A 23861-nucleotide genomic window follows, 5' to 3' on the forward strand; every position below is an offset into this window, starting at 1 on the left:
GCCTCATACTCACCTAGATCCGCCTGCCTCTACCTCCAGAGTTCTGGGATTTAAGTGTACGCCGCCATGCTCAGCATAATAATGGGTTATAATAACTCATTTTCAAAAGAAACTGCACTTTCTTCCCATCACAACTATTTTAAATGCTGTAGATACCACAAACTGGCTGAAACCTAGGTGGCTGACAAGGTTGCTGCTATATTTTACTAATGAATAAGACATATATTTTGTTTTGTTTTTGGAGATAACGGTCTTGCTATGTAGCATTAGCTTCAAAATCCTGATCCTCCTGCCTTAGCCTCCCAAGTGTAAGAGTCCAAGTGTATGATACCATGCCCATTCACATACAGTATACATCACATTTCTGACTCCAAATAAAATGTTTCATAATTTATGGCTAGGCTGATAATTTCCAACTGGCCTGCTGTGCCTTCTTTCCCCCCCTCATGAAAACCTGAAGTATGGATACAGCGTCAAGCATAGAGTCTGTGTCAGTTCTGAAGCAGAATAGATCTTGGAAGGAAACCTGTGCAAATGCCTATTTTAAGCAACTAGTGAATTACTTCTAAGTATGCCTGGACAAGGAAAGCTCACCAATTACATGATGATAAAAGATAGGATTTATTTTTAGTTGATTGCTTTTTAATTGATAGTAAAAAACAGTTCTGTAGGTGGAAAGAATGAATATGGAGATGTTATATAGTGCAAAAAGCTGAAAAGATTTCAAGACAAAAAATTTCAAAAGAAATATATCAATAAAACATGAAAGCTAGTCAAAAGTACAAATAGTTCCCGGATATGAAAGTCGAACTTTCCCCAATAGGAACTAAATGTAGTAACTCCTGCCTATGATCGCAGCAAATAATAAAGAGAGCTAGAGACTAGAAGACAAAGTTTAAGGAACTCTCAAGAAGTTAGGCACGGTGGTTCACATCTTACTTCCAGAGGGTAGGAGGTTGAGGCAGGCTCTCCACGAGTTCAAGTGAAGCTCCAGGTCAACCTGTGCTCTAACGTGAGCCCGTCTCAAAGAAACCACAGAAAAGACTAAAAAGGGAAACGGAGAATATAGCCAAAATGTTTCGGTAAAATTCCATAGAGAGTCCCAAGAGGGAGGAGGCTATTCCCACTGAAAGACTTCGGACTGAGCTGTGGGCTGCAAAGCCAGAGCACTGACAAGCGACACAGCAGGACACACACTGCCGAAGAGTCTGACCTGCACAGGTAAAGAAACCTCGGCAAAGTTCTCAGTCCAAACTCCAGTCTGTATGCAAAGATCTGGGGCTGTCTTCCACGCAAATCCAAGGGTCATCAAAAGCTATGCGAGTGGTTATTTAATACTACTTAGCACAAATATACAGATTTGAAAGTGCAATTCAATTTTCAGTAATAACCAAGAAATTGCAAGAGATGCCTGGAATCTGGATATCTATTTTAAGACTTTCTCAGAAAACAAGACATATCCTTAAAGAGAGTTTCTTCAAACAACTAAGGTGCTTCATTAAAATAATGGGCTGAACTGCTGTACTGTGTGGTTATACTGCATGGATGATAAGCATCCACAGGGTACACAGGCCCTGGTAGCTGGGCCATCTCAAGTCCAGTCTTTGCTAACGTCAGTTCCCACCTCCCCTGGTACTGCGCTTACCAGTTGCCATTTATGAACCCTCCTCATCTTCTGATCCAGTAACCCTTTTATGCTTGAAAATCAGATGATTACACCATTTAAAACTGCCCAGAGCATTCCTCACTCTCTGCTTTCTGACTACAGATGCTGTGTGACCTGCTGCACCATACCCCTGCCTGGGTGGCTTCGCTGACACGATGGACTGGCTCTCAAACTGTGAGCCAAAATAAACCCTTTCTACAGAAAGGAGGAAGGAAGGGAGGGGGAGGGGAGGAAGGGGAGACAGGGAGGGGAAAAAACAGGAAGAGGGAGGGAGGGAGGGAGGGAGGGAGGGACGGAGGGATGACAAACAGCAGGCAAAAGGTGCTGAGTAAGGATCTTCTTTTTAAAGAAAGAAGGGAAATGGGGCATCTGCTCAGAAGACTTTTATGGCTTAATTTGGGGTTTTTACAAATATCACAAAATGCTGAGAACTGTTGCTGGAAAGTGAGCTATACACTGGGTTTTGTAAAAGGCCTTTTCTACCCCAGGCCCTGCATGAAGACTTGAATAAAGCTGCTACCCTTCTTTTACATATGCTTTCTCTTAAGCTTGTGATAGAGTTCTAGACATTTAGCTGAGCAAATTCCTACCTGTCCTGGAAAAGGCGTGTTGCCAGCATATAGTTCATGGAGGTTTTGTGTTCGAGGTAGGACCTGAAGGGCAAAGAAAGAAATTATTTCTTAAGTTTAGTGCAGGTGGGAAAAGGCAGAAATAAAGCACAAATCAAGCATAAAACTGACAGAATGCTTGTGTACTACTTCAAAAGTGCCAAATGAGGAGGTGGTTGTTCAGAGTAAATGATAAACAATTAGAGTAAGAATAGAATAAAACAAAGAATAAAGAGGATTTAACTTAGAAAACAGAAGGCAACATTATCTTGTAGATTAACCAGAGGTGATGAACTACATCCAAAATGTCACCCTGAAAGGCAAAAAGCAAACTAACCAAGAAATCACACGCACAGACAGGACAACAGAACCGAGGAGCATTAGGTGCTTTTGTGCTCGTCACTGTGGGGGGCACGCATTTCTTCTTGTAAACTTTCAGAAACTGGAAAATCTGTGTCACTAGTTCATTCACCTATTCTCCACACAGCTGCTGAATGTGATTCTGCAGCACCAGCCAGACGGGTCTCCTAGGAGCTTTCTCCTTCCACATCTCCCATGGACCCTTTGCCTCTAAATGGAAACCTTCCCAACATAATGGCTGCACAAGTCCACCCAATCGCACAAACCCTTCTTTGACAGAAGCACCCTGAGTCTCCAGGTTTCCTCCTCTGACCTGAGAGACATGTCACATGCTGTCTCCGAGAACAGTTCCTCCAGAAAAGCTGCATGATGCAACTCACTCCTAGATACACACCCAGAAGACACATTCAAGAATGCCAACAGCATAGCCGTCTCCGACAGTGACAGACCAGAAAGAAGTCAAATGCCCATCAACAGAAGAACGTGAAATTAACAGCTGTTTCAACATACAGGTTAAAGGGAAAGGTGTCCATAGGGAATGGGCTCTAGCTGCATGAATCTTGGTAATGTGCTTAATGAAAAGAGCAAGACTATATAGAACACACACTATCTGGCAAATGTTCAAAAACAACGAAACAAACAATTCTGCTTCTAAACACAAGAGGGTAACTGCTACAGGCACAAAAGTCAGAAAAGTGTACAAAATAAAGAAGCAACTGTTTTTAGACATTAAACAAATGGTGGCACAGGGGGTGATTCTTTTTTTGTTTGTTTGTTTGTTTTCTTTTGAGACAGGGTTTCTCTGTGTAGCTCTGGCTGTCCTGGAACTTGTTCTGTAGACCAGGCTGGCCTCGAACTCACAGAGATCCCCTGCCTCTTCCTCCTGAGTGCTGGTATTAAAGGCGTGTGCCACCACAGGAGGTGATTCTTATTAGGGAGAAGTAACAGAATTAATTCTTACAACTTCTCTGCCTTTCTTCCTACAGGTTGTTTCCAGAGCACCCATCTCATCCCTCTAAGATGAAAAGACCAGATCAAAGCTATAAAAAGTACTTAGAATTTGCAAGGCAAGGGGGCTGGAGAGATGGCTCAGCGGTTAAGAGCATTGCCTGTTCTACCAAAGGACCCGAGTTGGATTCCAGCAACCACATGGTGGCTCACAACCATCTGTAATGAGGTCTGGTGTCCTCTTCTAGCCTACAGGCATACACACAGACAGAATGTTGTATCCATAATAAATAAATAAATAAATAAATATTTAAAAAAAAAGAATTTGCAAGGCAAGGCACTAAAGAGGAATAGGCTATGCAAGAGAAAAAAATTCCCAAAATAATGAGAGGTTCCATGAGTTTTGGGGTACACACCAATTTGCTCTGGCAAAAGGTAAGCAAAAGGCAACGGTCAGAATATAGAACAAACAAAACTAAATGTAACTCAAATATCGCCACAGTTCACAGGAGGCTGAAAATTAAGTTCCAGCTGCCAGAACACAGGGATCTTCTTGAAAGCTGGGTCATTTCATGGGCACCCCAAAAGTGTCTTTTGAGTCAGATGTATGCTGGGCTCATATTGAAGGAACCCTAACTTTGCCATAACAATGTTCAGAGGCAGCCTGGAAAACATCATGCTGATCTACAAGTAACACAAGTGCCTCAACAGAAAATTTTAATAGGATTTAAAGTGGGCAAGGAAATACAAACACCAAAGATACACCATTTAAAATGTATAGCATCTAATCAAAGTAACTGTACATAGAATAGTATATCCCATAAACCACTGGTTATCAACATGTGGGTTGTGACCCCACTGGGGGTCAAAAGACCCTTTCACAGGAGCTGCAAAGCAGATATCCTGCGTATCAAATATTTACTTTAAGATTCAAAACATATCAAATTAGAGTTAAGGAGGAGCAAAAGAATAATTTTATGGTTGGGGACGTCACCACAACATGAGGAACTGTATTAAGGAGGAAACACTAAGAAGGTTAGAAACACTGCTATAAACTAAAGGAATGCCAAGCAACGGGCTCAGAGATGGCAGATATGAGTAAAAAGAAAGAATGATGAAAAAAAAAACCAAAACCAAAAAACAAGAGGCAGAGACAGGTAGATCTCTGAGTTGGAGGCCAGCCTGGTCTAAAGAGCAAGTTGCAGAACAGTCACGAACCCTGTCTCAAAAAACAAACAAACAAACAAAAAACTCCAAAAAGTACAAATAGGACTTCTACATACAAAAAAAAATACTGGAAATAAAATGTTTGCTAGAATTATTATTAGAAGTTAGGATGCTGCAGACAAACAAAGATTGACCTTAAGAAAAAAGAAAATTGACCTTAAAGACAAAAATAAATGGCCATGGCATACCACAGTCAAACAGGTAAAACAACCATAAAATAATAATCTAATAATCTTGAGCTGTGGCAATGGCTTAGTTGGTAAAGTGCCTGTTGGGTAACATGAGAACCTGAGTCTGGCTTCCCAGCAGCCACATCCAAAAGTTGGGGCAGTGGTGTGTGTGTATCTGTAACATCAGAGCCGAGTGTTTGAAAACAGACACCCAGAGTTCATGGCTAGGCAGCCCTGCCAAATTGAAGAGCTTCATCAATGAGAGACCCTGTCTCAAATACAAACAAACAGGCCAGAGGGACGACTCAGCAGGTCAAGGCACTTGCTACTGAGCTTGGTGACCTTGGTCTACCTCTGGGACCCACGTGGTAGAAGGAGAGAATCAATCGCTACAAGTCATCCTTTAACACCCACACAAGCTGGGATACACACACACCACTGCCCCTCCCCACAATATACTGATAAAATAGGCATGAGAACGATCAAGAAAGACACCTGGCATTGGCCTCTGACCTTTGCACACAGGTATACACGTGTGGAAACAGACCCGCATGCACACTTACACAAGCCTACACCCACACCCTTAGAAGGAAGCTGAAGGTGGGGGCAGCACTCATACCGCAGAGTCCTCCTAATAAGCATGCCAGGAGACAATGGAAAGACCTTCTTTTCAAGTAAGAGAAAACACTGTCAACCTAGAAGTCTATCCAGAACCTGTCAAGAAAATCTTTCAAATGTTGAGACAAAAGCATCTGCAGAGAACCAGAAGTGGACAATGTGCTGCCATCAGAGCGGCACAGAAACATCAAACCCTGGAGGAGGAAGTTCTTCACACAGAAACCCAGAGAAGAGTATGGAAAGTGGCCGTGTATGTGCAAATAGAAGACAAATTTCCTTACATTTCAACTGACTCTTCCAGCGAAAGTAACAAGGTAGTTCCAGGGGACTTAGAAGCAAAATACATACCAACAATAACACAAGAAGGACAGAAGTATTATGGCTGTAAAGACCCTATATTATACATGAAATAGTATGTTCTTTGAAGAGTGCTTTGCAATAAATAAAATATATGATAACTAGAGGAATAATAGAGAGGTAGGATAACTTATTAATCAAAAGATGACATAATGACATAAACCAAGAAAAAAACTAAATACAAAAACTAATAAAATGAGTTATTTTCTTTAATTAATTACTTGTATTTTATTTTTGCTTGATTTTATTTTTATTTACTTTCTAACAGCCTCATGCATATGCAAAGTGTACTGTGATTATATCCATCTTCCTTTACCCTCTTATTCTCCATCCTTTCCCTCTGAACCCCTTCTTCCCAACTAACATGACTTGATTTTTAAAAGCTTTTTATTTATTGATTTTATTTTATGCATGTGTACCACACATGTGCTCAGGGCCCGTGGAGGTCAGAAGAGGGCATTGGATCCTCTTGAACTGGAGTTATGCATGGTTATGAGCCACCATGTGGGAGCTAGGAATTGAAGCTGGACCCTCTGTAAGAGTAACAAGTACTCTTTAACTGCAGAGCCAATTCTTCAGCCCCAGAATTATTTTTCTAAGATATACTAAAGATAATATCAACAAACCTTCAGCTAAAGCAATGAAGAAAGCAAAAACAAAAAAACAGGATGAACGGAAAAATCACACTGGTTAATAGAGATGTAAAGAATCATGGCTGGGATGTAGCTGTTGTTGCAGTCTGCTGTGGGATAGTGCTCTTGTACACTGTAAAGATTTGTCACTCATATTGGTTTAATAAAACGCTAATTGACCAGTAGCCAAAGAGGAAGTATAGGTGGGGTGACAAGACTAAGAGAATTCTGGGAGGAAGAAAGGCAGAGACACAATCATCAGTCAGATGCAGAGGAAGCAAGATAAGAATGGCTCACTGAGAAAGGGTACCAAGTCATGTGGCTAAACATAGACAAGAATTATGGGTTAAAGTTTTAAGAGCTGTTTAGTAATAAGTCTGAGCTAATAGGCCAACCAGTTTATAATTAATATAAGCCTCTGTGTGTTTCTTTGGGACTGAACTGGCTGCAGGACCAAGCGGGACAGAAACTGACGTCTACAGGAGTTTCCATCTAGCAGAGCATGCACACAGCTCTGGATTCCATCTCCAGAACCATATAAACTGGACCTAATGGGTCAAAACTATAATTCTAGCACTCAGAAGGTAAAATGAAAAGGTTAGAAGTTCAAGGTCATCTTTGGTTTCATAGCAAGCTTGAGGCCAGTTTTGGATATATGAGATCCTGTTTCAGAAAAAAAAAACAGGAGGGGATGTTGAAGTGGAGAGATGATCCAGCAATTAAGAGCACTTACAGAGGACCCCGATTTGGTTAGCACCCACATCAGGCAGCTCAAGAGCCCTCCAAGCCCTCTTTTGGCCTCTGCAGGTGCCCACATTCACATGCATAAACCCATACAGAAACACACAAACAAACACATACTGTTTTAAATCCTAAGAATCATAAGGAACTATTAAGAACAATTATATGCCAACAAACTGGATAATCTAGAAGAAATGAGTAAGGTCCTATGTACATATAACATATCAAGATTTAATTATGAACAAATAAAAATCTGAACGGGTGAATAAAAAGTAAAGATATGCAATCAATATTAAAGTCTTTGGAAAAGAAGAGGAAGAGAAAGAAGCTGTTACCACCTAGGACTTGGTGATAGTAAGGAAGGGAACCAACTAGAACTCAATATCTTGGGTAAAAGCATGAAAGTATATCACCACTGGTCAATGACTTACCAAATTCTACTCTAGGCATTTACTCAGGAGAAATGAAATTTTAAGGGCACACAAGGCACAGCCCATGAACACTCATAGGGACTTTCTTTACAACAGCCAAATAATGAACCAACCTGCCCATGGTAGGAAAATGGATAGAGAAACTGTGATAGATAACACAATCAAATAGAACACAGGAATAAAGAATAAATTACTGCTTCATGTGACAACAGGCATGAACCTCAATAATACTGTATAAGAAACAGAAGCCAAAAGCAGAAGTTACAAAAACAGTCATAAAATGTTGCTCTGCTGACGCCTGAGGCCTGGGATTACATGGAGGGGGACTGTCACGGGTCATACAGGACTTAATAAAAGTGTCCTATGTAATGGTTATAGAGTAGTTAAATTGGTGTTTAATTTGCCAAAAACCACCATCAAAATGAACACTTAAAATGGAGGCACTGGATTTACTGTCTGGAAACTAGAACTGAGAGCTTATCGGAAATGAACGATGTACTACTTAGGCACACACAGTGAGGACAAATAAATTTTCAGATCAAGATGATAAAAAACAAAATTAAGGACAGAGGAATGGTTAGGAGGGAGACAGGGGATTAAAAATGGTGGGGGGTGGGGAAGCTGAAGCGATGGCTCACAGGTTAGAAGCACTTGCTGCTATTCTCGAGGACCTGTGTTCGGTTCCAGCACCCACATAAGGCAGGCAACTCAGAACAGTCTGTAACTCCAGCTTCTGATAATCCAATGTCTCTGCTCATGAGACCATTTGTAGTCATGTGCACATAACCACATGTACACATATCATATAATCAAAATTAATAAAAATGAATCTTAAAAAAAGTAGGGAGGGAGCTTCAATACATAGGTGGGTTAATTACCATCGATGGCCACGTTCTTGGATTTATTAATATTGTGGTTTGTCTTTTCTCCCCTCTCTTTGAAGCCCGGGTCTCAAGGAGCCTTGACTTCCCTATGCAGAAGACAACTTTGAGCCTCCTGCCGCTCTCTCCTGAATCTGGAAATGTTAAGCATGCAACATCATGCCTGGTTTGTGGATTAATTACTGTTTTAAAAAAGGTAAGACAGCCGCCACATTGGAAGCAATAACAACGAGTCACAAACAAGCCAATTCTACAGATTTGAGGTATAACTAGAAGAGAAAAAAATGGCAGTCACCTCACCCATATATTTCCCATGTCTCAGATGTAGGAAATATGCGGATAAATCCTCCTCTCCGGTCATTCTCTTCCTTTACCCTCCGTAAAACTTTGATCTGGGTGGAGGAAGAAAGAACAGAATAAGACAAAAGAGCACCTACTCTGAAACCTGTGGCTATAAGACAAAGGCAGAGTTACACATAGAAAACAAGCAAACACGTGTGCAAGAATTAATGACATTAGTATGTTTTCTAAGGAGAAACTTCTATCTAGAATCTTTCTCCTTTCGGGGAAAGACATGAATATTCATAATGTCATGAGTATTATGAATCACAAATTTGCAATGAGCACTGTGCTAACCCACAAAGGCCTGAAATGAAATAATCTTTACCTCCTCCATTGACAGACCAAGCACAGAACCGCCTAACTTCCCGGGTACCTTCTCCCGGGCTGAGGCCACAAGGTTTTTCATTTCTGCGTCACTGGCAGAAAGTGGACGGGAACGCTAAGAGGGAGAAAATCAAAGCAAGGTTGAAGGGAGCAAGCTCCATTATCGCTCCCTTGCTCCCCACTCAACATCAAATCTACAGCCCAATTTCTAGGATTAGTCACTTAACACAAACCCCCAGGAAACAGAAGGAAAACAAACCGCTAGTGAACAAGTCAAGATGAGAAATGGCAGAAAACAGCTGACGCGCAGAAACAAGCAGGAAACATCAGGCAATGCAAGGTGGCTCCTCAACGGACGCTTACGTATTGGTTTTAGGGTACAGCCAATATTTTGGGGGAATGAAGAAAAAAACAGCCCCACAGAAACAAGACTGTGTATTTATTCTAGTAAATAATTATGTTCTTTAGCACTAGGAGAGGAGAGTTGGGTGACCTGAGAGAAGACACCAAGGAATACACTTTGCTTTCAAGCTGGGTGCTCTGGGGTGTTTTAGAAATTGAAAGGGAAACTCCTGAGAGCTGAATCATCGGTAAATTTAAAATAGAGCTCTACTGAGAATCCTACCACCCAGGCAGCAGTGTGGCTGCTGAACATCACGACTGGATGAAGGCTGACTGCCCCGAAGGATGGCCCTCATGGTCCAACAGACGATCTGGGTTACGGCTGTTCCCACAACAGGAGCAGGAGTCTGAGGACCATGCTTTCAGCGATTCTGATGTTACACAAGCAGAAAAGCGGCAGGGGCCTGAAGTGTGAAAATGCACTACCACTGACACTAATGAAACGGCTGATAGGACATAACAAACACAAACGTCAGGGAGACAAAAAAGGGAGAAATAATCCAAGACCGATAGGCATGAAATATCTTTCTAGATTCCTGGAAGAAACGTCCATTAGGGAGAAGTAGGTCAACTATGAGCAGCTAGTACTGTCTTTATGCTTAGACCAGACATGGGTGTTTGTGAGTCTCCAAAATTCATGATGAGGACCTGCCCCCCAAATGATGGCATTTGGAAATGGGGCCTTTAAGGGGTAATCAGATAAGGTCATATTCATGGTGCCTTAGAATTAGTTCCATAGAATTAGTGCCAGAGACCTTACTCAGTCTCATGTGCTCTCCCTGATGTGTGCAAACAGATGTGCTCCGAGTGGGGAATGAAAGGTCTGCCACCTACAAAGTAAGGCCTCAGAAGGACTTCTACTTTGCTGGAATCTTGGTCTTTTTTGCTTTGTTTTGCTTTCTGGTTTTTTTAAACAGGGTTTTTTGTGTAGTCCTGGCTGTCCTGGAACTCACTTTGTAGACCAGGCTGGCGCCTTGAACTCATAGAGATCACCTATGATCCGCCTCCCAAGTGCTGGGATTAAAGGCATGCGCCACCACTGTCCCACCTGGAATCTTGTAAACATCCCAGTGTCTAGAACTATAAGAAATAAATTTTCTGCTAAGTCACCAAGTAACATATTATAGTACACAAACCATGAATGGGTTTCTCTTTGAACACAGGAAACTAATTATGTGTAAAACACTCATCTACAAACTAGCATAGAAGTAATAAAAACTAGATTTCATAACTAGATAATTATAAAACTCCCATGACAAGCTACCTATATAATAAAAGATTATGAAATCAGCATTTATTTGTCTAGCTTTTACTGTGGTATCTTCAACATCTAGAGAAGTAAATCAATAAATATTTGCTTTATCAGAACCAGAGGGAACCTTCATCCGACGATGGATGGAGATAGAGACAGTGACCCCCATTGGAGCCCTGGACTGAGCCCCCAAGGTCCAAATGAAGAGCAGAAGGAAGTAGAACATGAAAAAGGAAGTCAGGACCGCGAAGGGTGCGTTCACCCACTGATACAAGGGGACTGATCAAATGAGAGCGCACCAAGGCCAGCTGGACTGGGAATGAACGAGCATGTGATCAAACCGGATTCTCTGAGTGTGACTGAAATGGGGGCTGACTGAGAAGCCAATGACAATGGCACTGGGTCTTGATTCGTTTGCAAGGACTGGCTTTTCAGGATCCTGGTCTGTTTGGATGCTCACCTTCCTGGACCTGGAGGGAGGGGGGAGGAACTTGGATTTCCCACAGGGCAGGAAACCCTGACTGCTCTTGGGAATGGGGAGGGAGGAGGAGAGGGAGTTGGGGGAGCGGGAGCAGGAGGGTATTGGGAGGAGGGAAGGAAGTAGAAATTCTTTAAATAAATAAAAAAGGAAATAAATAAATAAATAAATATTTGCTTTAGAAGTGAGTAGCCATGCTGGGATATAGCCCTAATATGTTCAGAATTTAAAACTGCAGAAGAATTTTGGGGAGTATTTTGATTTCCTTCAGGCTCTAGGAATAAAGTGAACTGTAGTATGCACCAAAATCCAGCAGTAAAAGGCAGAGTGTAAAGATCCAGAGAGGAACATGTCACTTTTGCAAGTCTCTAACGTGAGGAATTACTTAGCAAAGAAGAACTGAAATAGTAAAGAAGCGGACTGAGGACTTCCGCATCACCCCATACGACGTACTGGCTGAGGACAGGCGCGCTTATTTAGCGCTGATCATGAAGCCGCAGAAGGCACTGGCAAGGAGTCTTCCAAAGTTAAGAAGCCATCCTGTCTGATCCTAAGGGATTTATATCTATTTTAATGTTGGGGGAAGTTAGCAGATGGAACCCTGGGCCTTTATGTATGCTAGCAACTTCTCTACTACTGACGTATATCCCCAGTCCTTGATATCTTTGAGAGAGTTATCTCAGGCTAGCCTAAAACTAGTGATCCTCCTGCCTCAGCCTTCCAAGTACTGATACTACAGGTGTGTGTCACCACACCTTGCTGTTAAGGGTACTTTAATGTCATCTCAGATAATGTAATGAGGTAATGAGACATATTACTAAAATGACTGCATGCAAATGAAGACTTTCATCGGCTGTCTAGAACAGACTGCCATGCAAAGTCACTGAGGAACTAAACCTGCATTAGGTTGCTAAAGTGCTGAGAGGGCTGATTCCTAGAACAGTTATCAGGGATGCATCATGTATGTCTAGAAACACAGGACAAGCCAATATTAAATAACACCTAATGATGATTTCCAACTTCACTTCTTTGTAGCAGGGTTTTTAATAATCATTGATCCTAACCTAAATGCTAAGCACTAACTTAACAGCATTCCTGTAAAGAATGAATTAGCACCTAAAACGCTTAAGTTTTTCTACAATAACTTTCAAGAGACACCTCCTACACTCCTGCGTACACACACAGTTCCTTTCTTACCTACATCCCACCTCTTACACTCGTGTGTGAGAAAAACCAAAGTTTGGGAATGCCCCTGCACACTAGGACACCAAAAGCAAGGAGGGGAAAAGAAATCAGATTGATCTGCAAAACCATCATAAATATCAAAATCGGGGAGGAGTGGGGGGCACAGCTCAGTGATCCTCAGTGCTCAGCTAGCACGTGCAAGGCCCAAGGTTCTTCTTATTACTACAAAAAAAATTAAAAGAAAAAAAAAACTTCAAGAAAAAGCGGTCATCCTGTGGCTTTAACTTAAGTCCTTCCACTGCACTTTCTGAGTGGTAATGTGATAAATGACATATTCCAGAGGCTGTTGACTGCTTAGAAACAAGGCTCCACTGAACGGAGAGCCCACTAGCTCCGGGAGATGACAAGCTATGTACACCATCAAGTGCTCAGATAAATTTCAGAGCGCCAATTAGTGTCCAGGTAAGAATCTACCATGCAGTGTGCACCACAGCGCTTACATGACCACAGGTACCACTTTGGATTTAGAATCCACCCAGAGAAAACACGTTTACGTATCTTAGCATCATTGTTTGAGGAGGAAGCAACTGAACGTAAAATGGTCAAGACAAAGGAACATGTACCCGCACTCAGTAAGAGCAAGTGGTGATTACAAACTTTTTCTCGCAGTCTAAAGAAGGCTGCCAAAAACCTAACAAAATGGAGACTGGGAAAAAGGTGAACTGCCTGAATGACATCAGAATGGAGGGTAAGAAAATATGAGACAAGAGCAGTGTAAATAAAGAATCTACAATTCTGTATGTGAAGTGCAGAACTCAACAGTATAAGTGAAGGAACCTAGAAATAGCTCAACTCTTGTGATGGCTATTAAGAATATAAAAGGTAAACACTGAAAAGTGGTAAACACTGAAAAAGTTAAAGAGTTAATGCTTTCAAATGAAGGAAATAAAAAGATCATGTATCGATAAATATAGCTTCCAAAAGATGACTTCAATATAATCAGAAGCATACTTTGAAATTAGGACAAGAATATGGTAAGTTAAGCGGGCTGTGTTACAAGGAAGTCAGATGAGCTATCTAGATCTCTGGAATTAATCTAAGTCAGTAGGTCTGAGAGAATGGGTTTTGTTAAGAGAACTGACTTTAAAAAGAACAAAAACTCAACAACAAACTTACCAAAACCTCCTATAATTATGTCTGAAAACTATGAAACACTGACGTGGCACCAGAGAAGTAGAGAACAGTAACTGAGGTACCACCTTAAAACATGTGCATCTGGGCAATTGATGCCCAGTGAGGCTGACTCGGACACATGGTAAAATAATAGACAAACATGAGAGGAAAGACTCACAAGCACTTAGGGTTTGTTTGTTCACAAAGGATAACAATATGGAGACTGCTTTATTTTAAACATGCTTTAAAAGTCTGACTTTTAGAGCAAAATTTTATATATATATATTCTTTTTTAATAGGATGGCAAAGACTACAGCAGACATAGGAAGGCTTTGGATTTTATAGAAGCATTTGAGAAAATTTAATATATTTATACCAAATTTTATTTCCAGTCAGGGAGTTATTGTTATAATATAATAAATATAATATATGGCAAAAATGCAAAGTGTTAAAAATGTAAGTAGAGCATCATATAAACGGCAACAAATCAGGAAGTATCAATGAAATATTATTGAGAATCTTTCCTACTGTTTGAAAACAACCATGAGCTCATGACCATGAAAGTAAGACCAGATACTGATGCTGGGGGTAAAGCAATCAAGAGAGGACTGAGCAGGATGAAGGGCACTGGACCTTCTGGGTGTGAACCACAGCAAGGCACTGGCCTAAACATTCTGCTGGTGTTTTATACTTTCTTTCTCACAAGAATTCCACACATGGAAGTGTTCGTCCCATTTGGCAGGTGTGGGCCCTGAGTCCCAGAGACTTCAGGAACCTCCCTGAGGTCTAGCAACTAGTTATTAGCAGGGACTGAACTTAAACCCAGGTCCCTCTCATTCTAAAGTTCACCTGCTTTCCACAGAACCATCACAACCATAGTTCATTTTACAGCAGGTGCAAATTTGAACTACAGGCATTCCAGGCAGGAAATAATGCGGACAGAGATAAAAGAATAGAAAGACAGGCGCAAAGCAAGCAATACTAGAGACTGTATGATCTGACAGCCACGGAGCAGGTCTACACGCACAGAAATGCCTTTTCTTTCCTCCCTTTCTTGATCTCATCTTAGCTCCTATAAGAAATTAGGGGGACACTGAGGGTTTCATTTCCAAAAGAACAGCGGCAAAGAGAAGTAAAGTTAAAGAATTCAACATTTATAAAACAAGCTTAATAAAGCCAGGAAGGCTTTACATCATGTAGGCCAGTTTAAATATATAACTAGAGAAAGGTCTTGCTAAACAAAACAAACAAACAAAAAAATCCTAAGCAACGAAGCTACATGTAAAGAACTGAAAATGAATGATACAGGAAATTAAGACAGGAATTACACATAAGGACACTGAAACCAAACCAGCACACCATGCAATGTTCTCAATGCTTACATCATATGGATTAGTTAAGTGCTATTTAGAATGTAGGCTCTTTGTCTGGTTGGTTATTTGGTCTTTGTATTTTACTACGGGCAGCAAATAATATTTAGATAATTACTAATAATATGAAACATTACATTCTGTAGAGTTTTGAATTCTACCATCTATGTGACCAAATACACATTATAGAACCAAACACAACACTAGACACTCTTAGGACTTTTCTTAGCCATATAAATAATCTATTGGAAGCAGGAGTTCAGGAAGCTGCCATTCAGGCTTCCAGTTTAGAAAACGCACCAGAGAAGAGGATGCTAGGATAACTGCAGCAGAGCTTCCTGCTGCGCACCAGTGGGAACAACCTGAGCCTCTGAGCAGAGAGAAGAGATGACCTCCAATTTAACACACTGCAGCAAAATGGTGCCAAAGTCCCAAACTGAGCAACGCCAAGACAATGGCAATCAATTTCAAAAACTGCTTATACAGACAGTAAAGGAGCAAAAGTTGCTCATGGCGGAAAAACATCTGTCTTATTGTAAAGGTCACATCTAATTCTGGCAGGCATCTAAATTCAGTTACAAATCGCTGCACATATCAAGTAGCAGCTGTGAAAAAAATGCAAATAAACCCAAGACTCAGTGTGAAAAGAACGCTAACACTAAGCCGCTGGAGTGGCATGCTTCCTAAGACACCTGAACCAGGGACAGCGCCTCTGTGAATTTTAGTATTTTCTTTCCAGAATATTTTGGGCAAAATAATGGATAAGCTCTGCTCATCATTGCAATTCTACTACCTTTACCACAGCATAATCATCCTTGGGAACTGATGACCCCAAGCAACTGTGTCCTCTGTTCTCATTGTCTATAACCAAGGAGATTTCTCCCCAGGCATTTGTTTTGTGTCCTCAAATCATACAAAGAGCAGGTTCACAATCTACATGTACTGCCAAAGTCCAAAGCTAAAAGGTTTTCTATTTGAGAAATGGGAATTAAAACTGAGTCAAGTCTCCAAATGACCCAGAATGGACCTGTGTGATTTTTGCTAACCTATGCGGATAATGGATGCTGTAAGAGACAAAAGCAAAGGGATAAAGTCCTACCTTTTCCTAATAGGCCTATAGCTCTCCATTCCCTGCATCTAAGACATCAGAAAGCACAGACCACATGCAAGAGCCCTGCCCTTGGCTGAAAAGTGAGGATATTCCTCTTCAATACTGTTGTCTTCCTATTCTTTGTATTCCAACTTCAACTTCTCATTACTGTTAGATACTGAAGACCCTGAGTGAACAAGCCTGCCTGACAAACCTGTCTCATACAGTACACTGTATATATCACCCAAGGCTGCTTATTGATGACGTCATGCCACTGCCTACCAGTAGGCATAACACATATTGGGTAGATTTTTGGTGATTTTCAGAGAATAGCCAATAAAAGCTGACTGGCAAGTGAAGGCATAGATCCATTCCTTCAAGATTATAATGCTGCTATCCCTAGAAAAAAAGCTTGGCAGAAATCATATCCAAACCAGGAGAAATATTCACAGCTCTAAGTGTGCAACTCTGTCTAGGAACCGTGCAAGGAACAATTAGTACAGGAATGCGACTGCCTAAGTCTCCCCACTATACCGAGGTTAATAATTTTCTACCTTTTCTTTGATCTGTGAGGATGCTCTTGAGCAAGTATGACTCTGATGTCTGGCTGTCTTTCTAATCTGAGACAATACCTCTTGTAATACAGCACATCATGCTCCACAGCACACCACCTAGGGAATCATCCCAGAGCAGGACACTCTGACTGACAGGCAGCCAGGGACCCACTCCAGATCAAAGGCATGTTAGGTTTGGTTTGCAGTGCTTTAGTTTTGTTTGACTGAGCTAACTGTCAACATTAAAACAAACAAACAAAAAAATCATTTCTGGTTTCTCTGATAACAGGAGGCCCTTGACCCTATTTGCCCACGCTGGGGCTGACAGTCATCAGCCAGATTATCCTCATCAGCCTGCCACCCCTGGGATGGGAGGCCTCCGCTCCTCAGTTAGCCTGGCACATCACTGCCTTGTAGTTGCCTACTGTCCCTTCTTCACACTACCTGCCTGCATACAAGACTGTGGAAAACATGTCAGTGTGAGGGTATCTGACACAGCATCGCTCTCCGTGAGATCCATGAGCAATGGATGAAGAGGAAGAATGGAAGGATGAAGTGGAGGAAGAGAGAGATGAAAAGGAGAGGAGAGGGACAGTGGAGAGGGAGAGGAGGGGACGCCATCAGCAGTGCTTATGGTGGAGGAGCACAGGACAATTTAAAGGCCACAATCAATGAATGTAAAACAATACACTGAAAACAAGGTAAATGTGGTGTCCTTATACTATCTCTGAGGATACTAGAGGTCCTTAAAGATAGGCTGGATTATAAAAGTAGTTCCAACGCTTGAGTAGGCCAGGGAGTCAAACCAGATGGGCGGAGAAGAGGTGGGCAGAGCTTCATTTAGTAAGAAGAAACACTAAGTGGCTGTACTCAAGCATGCAGACGGATAGCACACTGAATGAGCACACCCAGAACCAGAGTGCACAGAGGCTGGAGCAGTACTTGGCCAAATGATGCTTCTGATTAGCCAGCTTCTTTGGCTAGTTACTTTAGCTCTAATCAGAGCTCATGAGCACTGAGGGTCCCTCCAAAAAGAGGAAAGGGGACACACTGTTTCAATGGAGCATCTTTACAGAACTAGTCTGAAGATTAGAAAAAGCCTAGTCATGCTTAAGAATTAACAGGCCCCAGTATGGCAATCTGAGGGGAGAGACGGTGAGCTTGGAAGGGAGAAGAAAGGGTAGTAAAGAGAGAAAAGACAGAACAAAAAAAAGGAGTGACCCTGTTAGAAAGCAGGTAAAAGCATCAAGACAGCCACAAAACACATCCCCAAATTCTCCTGCCCTGAGTGACCTCCCAACCAGCACTTCAGCTCCCTCATTTCATCAGCGGTCACTCCCCAGCAAGCCTTCTTTGGCTTCATGCTCCTCAAATTGCTTACCTGAGGTTTCTGAAAAGGGTTCCGCCTGGAAGACTCAAAGGTGGGATAAATTGACCGGTTGGATGCCCGCTGTGCAGGATCTTGGCACACAAATCCTGGATGGGGAATGAGCAGTATTAAGAGCTGCCCTTTTCTAAGAAAGGAGCCTGTTTGGTTTGGTTCAAGTACCTTTAATCTAACCTCACAGAGGGAAGCAGACTAAGGAACTAAGTGCAATCTCAATTGACAGAGATGTGGCTTTGAAAAATCTCAAACAAATGAACAAGTCATCTTTGTGAAACCTATAGTTTTTCATAAAAATCTTTTCATAAAAGAAAAGCTTGCTTGCTGTGTTTTTTAACTAACTTTCCGGAAGGCGACTAGAGGGGAAACAAAGCTTTTGCCAGAAGAGTTCATAGCAAGCATGTCATCATGTCCGGCCACAATCTGCTGGGAATTTTCCAACTTCTGCAATGGGCTTTAGGATTATCTACAGCTTAAAAATATGTTCTGTTATATCTATTTTTCTAGAAAAATACATAATTAGCATTTTTGCACTCAACACAATATTATTATTATTGTTTTTCAAAACAGGGTTTCTCTGGGTAACCTTGGCTATCCTGAACTCACTCTGTAGACCAGGCTAGCCTCAACCTCAGAGTCTCCTTCCTCTACCTTCCAAGTGCTAGGATGTGAGCACCCAGCTCTAATTAATTATTGTAATAGTCAACTATAAAGTAATTATACTTGGTCATGATTCCCAAGAAGGAAAACAGATTTTGGCCTAAATCATGAATTATATGGTTTTTATATTATTGGTAAATTGCATGCGTCACTGTAAAAACAGATTTTTTCTTTAGATTTTTTCTGACAAAAAAAAAAGAAAAAAATAAACAGAATTTCCACTAATTACATGTCTTTCCTAAAAGAACTAGATTCTCCACCAAAAAGAAGATGCTACAAACCATAGGCCCAGAGAGTCCAGATAACAAGGAGAGCTCAAGTGGGGACAGAAGAGATTTTGTGGGTGGACTGGGGGCAGGTGGGGATGGGAGCATGAGGGATCAGGTAGAGAGGGGGTAAAGGGACAGTACTGAAAGAGACGACTGGAAAGCAGGGGACTATTTGGGGGTTTGGTTGAAACCTGGTGCATGGAAAACTCACAGGAATCTAGAAAGCTGACCACACAGCAAAGGGTCCTGCAATAGCGAATAGGAAGCATGAACTGGCCCATCTCCTGTGCCCAGGTAATGGAGGGAGTGGAAAACCACCCAGCCACATAACCTTCGACTTACAGTCTATCCTGTCTATGGGATGTGCTGAAGTAAGGATAATCAACCAATGACTGGTTCAGCCTGAGACCCATGCCATGAGAGTGAGCCCACCCCTGACACTGCCTGGAGCACCAGGACCCAGAGGCTGGATAGTACAGAGACCTGGGATAGAACCAAACACCACTGGAGAAAAAAAAAAAAATCAGTGTAATGATGTCTAATAATATTCTGCTAAATCATAGACTGGTCCCCAGCCCAAATGTCATCAGAGAGGCTTCATCCAGTAACTGACAGAAACAGATGCAAAGAACCACAGTCAAACATTAGCCAGAGCTTCGGGAATCCTGCTGATGAGAGGGAGGGAGGGAGGAAGAGAGGGAGGGAGGGAGGGAAGGAAGAGGACAGTAGGAGCCAGAGGGATCAAGGACATCATGAGAAAGCCCACATCACTAACTAACCTGAGCTTGTAGGGGCTCAGAGTATCAACTACAACCAGGGAGCCTGCATGGGACTGACCTAGATCCTCTGCTTATATGGGACAGTTGTATAGCTTGGTCTTCTCGTAGGACTCCTAACAGTGGGAGCAGGCGCTGTCTTTGACTCTTTTGCTGGCATTTGGGACTCTGTTCCCAAATACTGGGTCGCCTTGCCCAGTCTCAATACAAGGGGAGATGCTGCCTCTTACTGCAACTTGATCTGCCATGTTTTGTTGATATCCATGGGAGGACTGCCCTTTTCTAAACAGAAATTGGGACTGGGGTGGGGCGGGGCGGGTGCTGGTGACAGAGGGGAGAGGTCATGGGGAAAGATTGGGAGGAGAGGAGGGAGGAAACTATGATCAGGATGTAAAATAAAAAAAATACATTAAAAAAATAAAAAGAGAGTTGCTAAGTTTTACAGCATCAGCGGGTACGAGTACTAGTTCACATTAAATGGATTTCATTGTGTCTTTTTGGGAAATTTTTAAAACCCAATAATAAAGCCACGTCATACCCACCTGACTGCCCATCTCCATTTCAAAGTTCTGGCTTATCTACTTAAAATGGGATTTCTTCCTCAGGCTGCTTTGGCTATAATACTGCAGAAGGGATCATGTTGAAGCCAGCAGAGACTGTCTAGGAGAAATATAGCCGGTCTCCTTTGTAACAAGGCTTCTTCGGTGGGTTTCACTTTCCCAGCTTGGAGAAAAATATACTCTCTGCAGATCTTTGCTTAATTCTCTGCCTCTGCTCATAATTCCCATGCCCCAGGTCTCAGCCTTAGTTGTGGTTCAGCCTCGGGACAGGATGGAGCCAGGGGGAGTAGAAACATATAAACACTTCCCTGAAAATATAATTTTTTAGTACAAAACATTCAGCATGGCTTAGGAACTGCCAGTTGGCAACACCTACAGCTGGAGCCTGGCAAATGGAAGCTCTGGTTAATTTTTTGAGAGTCCAGTTCAGAACACACTGCTACTTACCTACAACAGTGAACATATCTGAGATCATACTGGCTTTAATCTTGAGGTCCAGCGGTGCATCACTAAGAGAACAGAGAAAGAAAGGGGCAATGGATCGCTTTGTAGGCTAACAGAAGAGCTGCCTCATCATGGGTCCCAGTACAGCACAGTTTCCAAACATCCGAGAAGCAGCGCAGCACAACAAATTGACAGAAAAGGGGAGAGAAATTTGGGTGGAGAATAACAGAATACAAGCCTTGTGTGAAACTCATCCTCTGTAAGGCAGGCCCCAGCATCAATGCATTGATTCCCTGACATGGAATCTTTTACTCCAGATCTTGTGCAATTCAAGTTTTGAGCAAGCCAGGGCTATTGCTTCATTATCATTGTGGGGTTCAGGCCTTGATTGTCAGTGAACTTGTACTTTTATGAGGGCCCTACATTCAAATCACGTCGTAGTAATTCATCGTTTGCCTACATTCACATGCAAGACAAGAAAGACAGTTTGGCCACCTTGATACTTTGCAGAAGTCTTCATTTTCTGGGCTAACTCCTGCTCTTTAGGCGTGCTTGTAAATAGGGTAAAAAGACCCAAGCAAGCCCTACCGCCATCTCACCATCAGAGGAAGCAGCAGCCCAGGTGAACACTGAAACAGTGTAGACCAAAACCAAGAGGCCTTCCTGTGGAGAGGGGTACCCTGGGGCTTTGGTGTGTCTCCAGGACCCACTCTGCTCTTGCTGCTGGCTCCACTGTGCTCCTCTGGGATGTGTGACATTGGCACTTGTACTTCCCTGGGCAATGAAGAAAGGGCTGACTGGACAAAGGGCAGCGCTAACAACTGAAGGCACTGCCCGGCTGCACACGTCACACCTGACGTGAGCCAAATCTCCACTCTACCAAGGAGTCAACATGGCTTTAGTTGATGACTTGGCATTCAGCCAATCTCTCATCCTTAAAAGCTCCGCAGCTGGGTGGTCTCTGGCAGAAACCTCTAGGGATTTCTGTTTAGAAAAGCACACAGCTAGTAGAAATTCTGTCGCTGCAGATGTAAGCAGGGTCTTCCTGGGTAATGAAAAATATATTTCTTCCCTTCTAAAAAACAGAATTTATTTTATTTTTGTAACTCTAAGATTGTTAAACGCTTTAGACATTAGCCTTGGGTAGACACCAGGCCACCAAACCGAGCAAAGAGAGCACTCTGATAGGCACAGCTTTACACCGCTACAGTCCGCCAGACTCCGGGGGAAATCCACGGCAGCAAAGGCGGTGCACCACCTGAGGGTATTCGGGTCACTTTAGCAGAGCATCTACAGAGCTGGGGAACAACAGCAAAGGCAGAGTCTGACTGCAGCAGGCTGGTCTGCTGAGGGGCAGCCATGAATTCAACGGTAAAGTCTACACCTTCCCCGAGCGTCAGTTCTTTAGGAACACCAAACTGAAGAACATGGCTTGGATAAAGAAGTAGCTGCTTTTGTTTTTGTTTTGTTAATTTAGGTCTGCTCAGGCTGTTATAACTTCAAAGCTGCAGAGGTGAGTACACATCAGAGGACTGGAATTCTGAGATGTTATGAGTATATATGGGATGATGCAGAAACCAATCGCTATTACTTTCATATTCATGTTCTCTAATGAGAAGTACATTTTGTATACACTCTATTTTCAGTTTGGGATATCTGTCAGCATATTTTCTTGAGACTATTCCTCTTTCCAGTGTAATGAAGTAACTTGTTATCCATGTTTCAAGTGGTTTAGTAACACAAACAAGATGGAATAATAGACAGAGTCTTATCTGAGCATCTTAAAAAATGTTAAAAGTCAAAATATGAAAGATCCTTAAGAAGCCAAATATATATGGCAAACCGACTGGGAAACTCACTCTCACAGAGGTTTGATAACATACCATAAACCATCTAATTTTTAAGTTTAACCATCACCGTGTAAAAGGAAAGTCTTTTACCAAAAGAGAAATAGTATCGCCCTCCAAAAAAAAAAAAAAACAAAAACAAAAAAACACGTTTTAGTGGCATGTGCATGTCTTGTTTTTCGTTGACAGAACTGACTTACCAGGCCAAAGAAGGGGAGAGATTCACTTCCAATAACCATGGCTTCAGAGTATTATCTATGAGCACATCAAAGCCATACAGTTCTGGAAATACAATACAACATGTAAGATCATTTTCTATGCAACAATCACTCAACTCCCACCCGAGGCCTAGAAACTCACTGAGTGTAAGCAATAAGCACAGATCCTTAAGTTCAAGAAAAGTTAGTCTCCTTCGAAGAACAGTTGGAAGGAACACTAAGTACTCCAACACACTACTGCTGTTCCTGGGTTCTATGCAATGAGACAACACACGCGATCCCACTGTGCTGACGGCTGGAAGGTGAGAGAAGGAACAAAGCAAGACCACCTGTTATGAACGCCACACTGGGCATGTTCTGAGCTGGCTTCCTCTACCACCTGCCCGCCACGCTCTGAAAACTGAAGCTCCCACCCCAGAGCAGCAGGCACAGGTCCTTCACCACAGCCCAGTTCAGAAGGCATCCAAATGGAAAGTGTACTTACTCTTTCCCCTCGCCTACAGTTTCAATTTCTTTTTGAAAAGAAAAAGTAAAACACACAGCCTGACGCAGAAGGCAGGCAGCTGGCGACACAGGGTGTGACGAGCTATCCTGTACCACTAGTACTATTCAAGGAAAGGAAGGAGCCAAAGACCAAGTTTCCATGGATCCTGGATTTTTTTGTTGATTCTACTCCTCTACCTCCCCAACTAAGGCGAGAAGCTAGGTAATACCAACCAGGCACCTCTTCTCGAATCTTGGTTTTACTTATAGAATCCAGGGATGTGCGAGGCTAGCCTGGAGCCCTCCGAGTCTTCCTAGTGAGAGCCTCACAACAGGAGTAACAGGGCACACAGCCCTTAGTATGCATGCTCCAAATGTACTTCTGACACCATGCCCAGTGACACTCAAACA

The 23861-nt window shown here is 42.3% G+C and overlaps 1 protein-coding gene across 14 annotated transcripts in view; it reads right to left on the reverse strand.

The window, feature by feature from the left end:
* Ttll5 (tubulin tyrosine ligase like 5) overlaps nucleotides 1–23861 on the reverse strand; it is a 248565-nt gene that overhangs the window by 165604 nt on the left and 59100 nt on the right. For 13 of the 14 annotated variants that reach the window (XM_087911615.1, XM_087911618.1, XM_087911617.1 and 10 more), the window contains 6 exons: nucleotides 22950–23031; nucleotides 20906–20967; nucleotides 18191–18285; nucleotides 9307–9420; nucleotides 8940–9031; nucleotides 2257–2319 (listed from right to left, as the gene is read on the reverse strand). In XM_087911615.1, coding sequence (XP_087767741.1) covers nucleotides 2257–2319; nucleotides 8940–9031; nucleotides 9307–9420; nucleotides 18191–18285; nucleotides 20906–20967; nucleotides 22950–23031 — 508 coding nt within the window. The remainder of the gene's footprint in view (nucleotides 1–2256; nucleotides 2320–8939; nucleotides 9032–9306; nucleotides 9421–18190; nucleotides 18286–20905; nucleotides 20968–22949; nucleotides 23032–23861) is intronic. The other variant, XM_087911620.1, reaches the window with a different exon arrangement.

The sequence above is a fragment of the Myodes glareolus genome, chromosome 11 (assembly GCF_982192425.1).
Source record: "Myodes glareolus chromosome 11, mMyoGla1.1, whole genome shotgun sequence".
In the NCBI taxonomy this organism is placed as follows: domain Eukaryota; kingdom Metazoa; phylum Chordata; class Mammalia; order Rodentia; family Cricetidae; genus Myodes; species Myodes glareolus.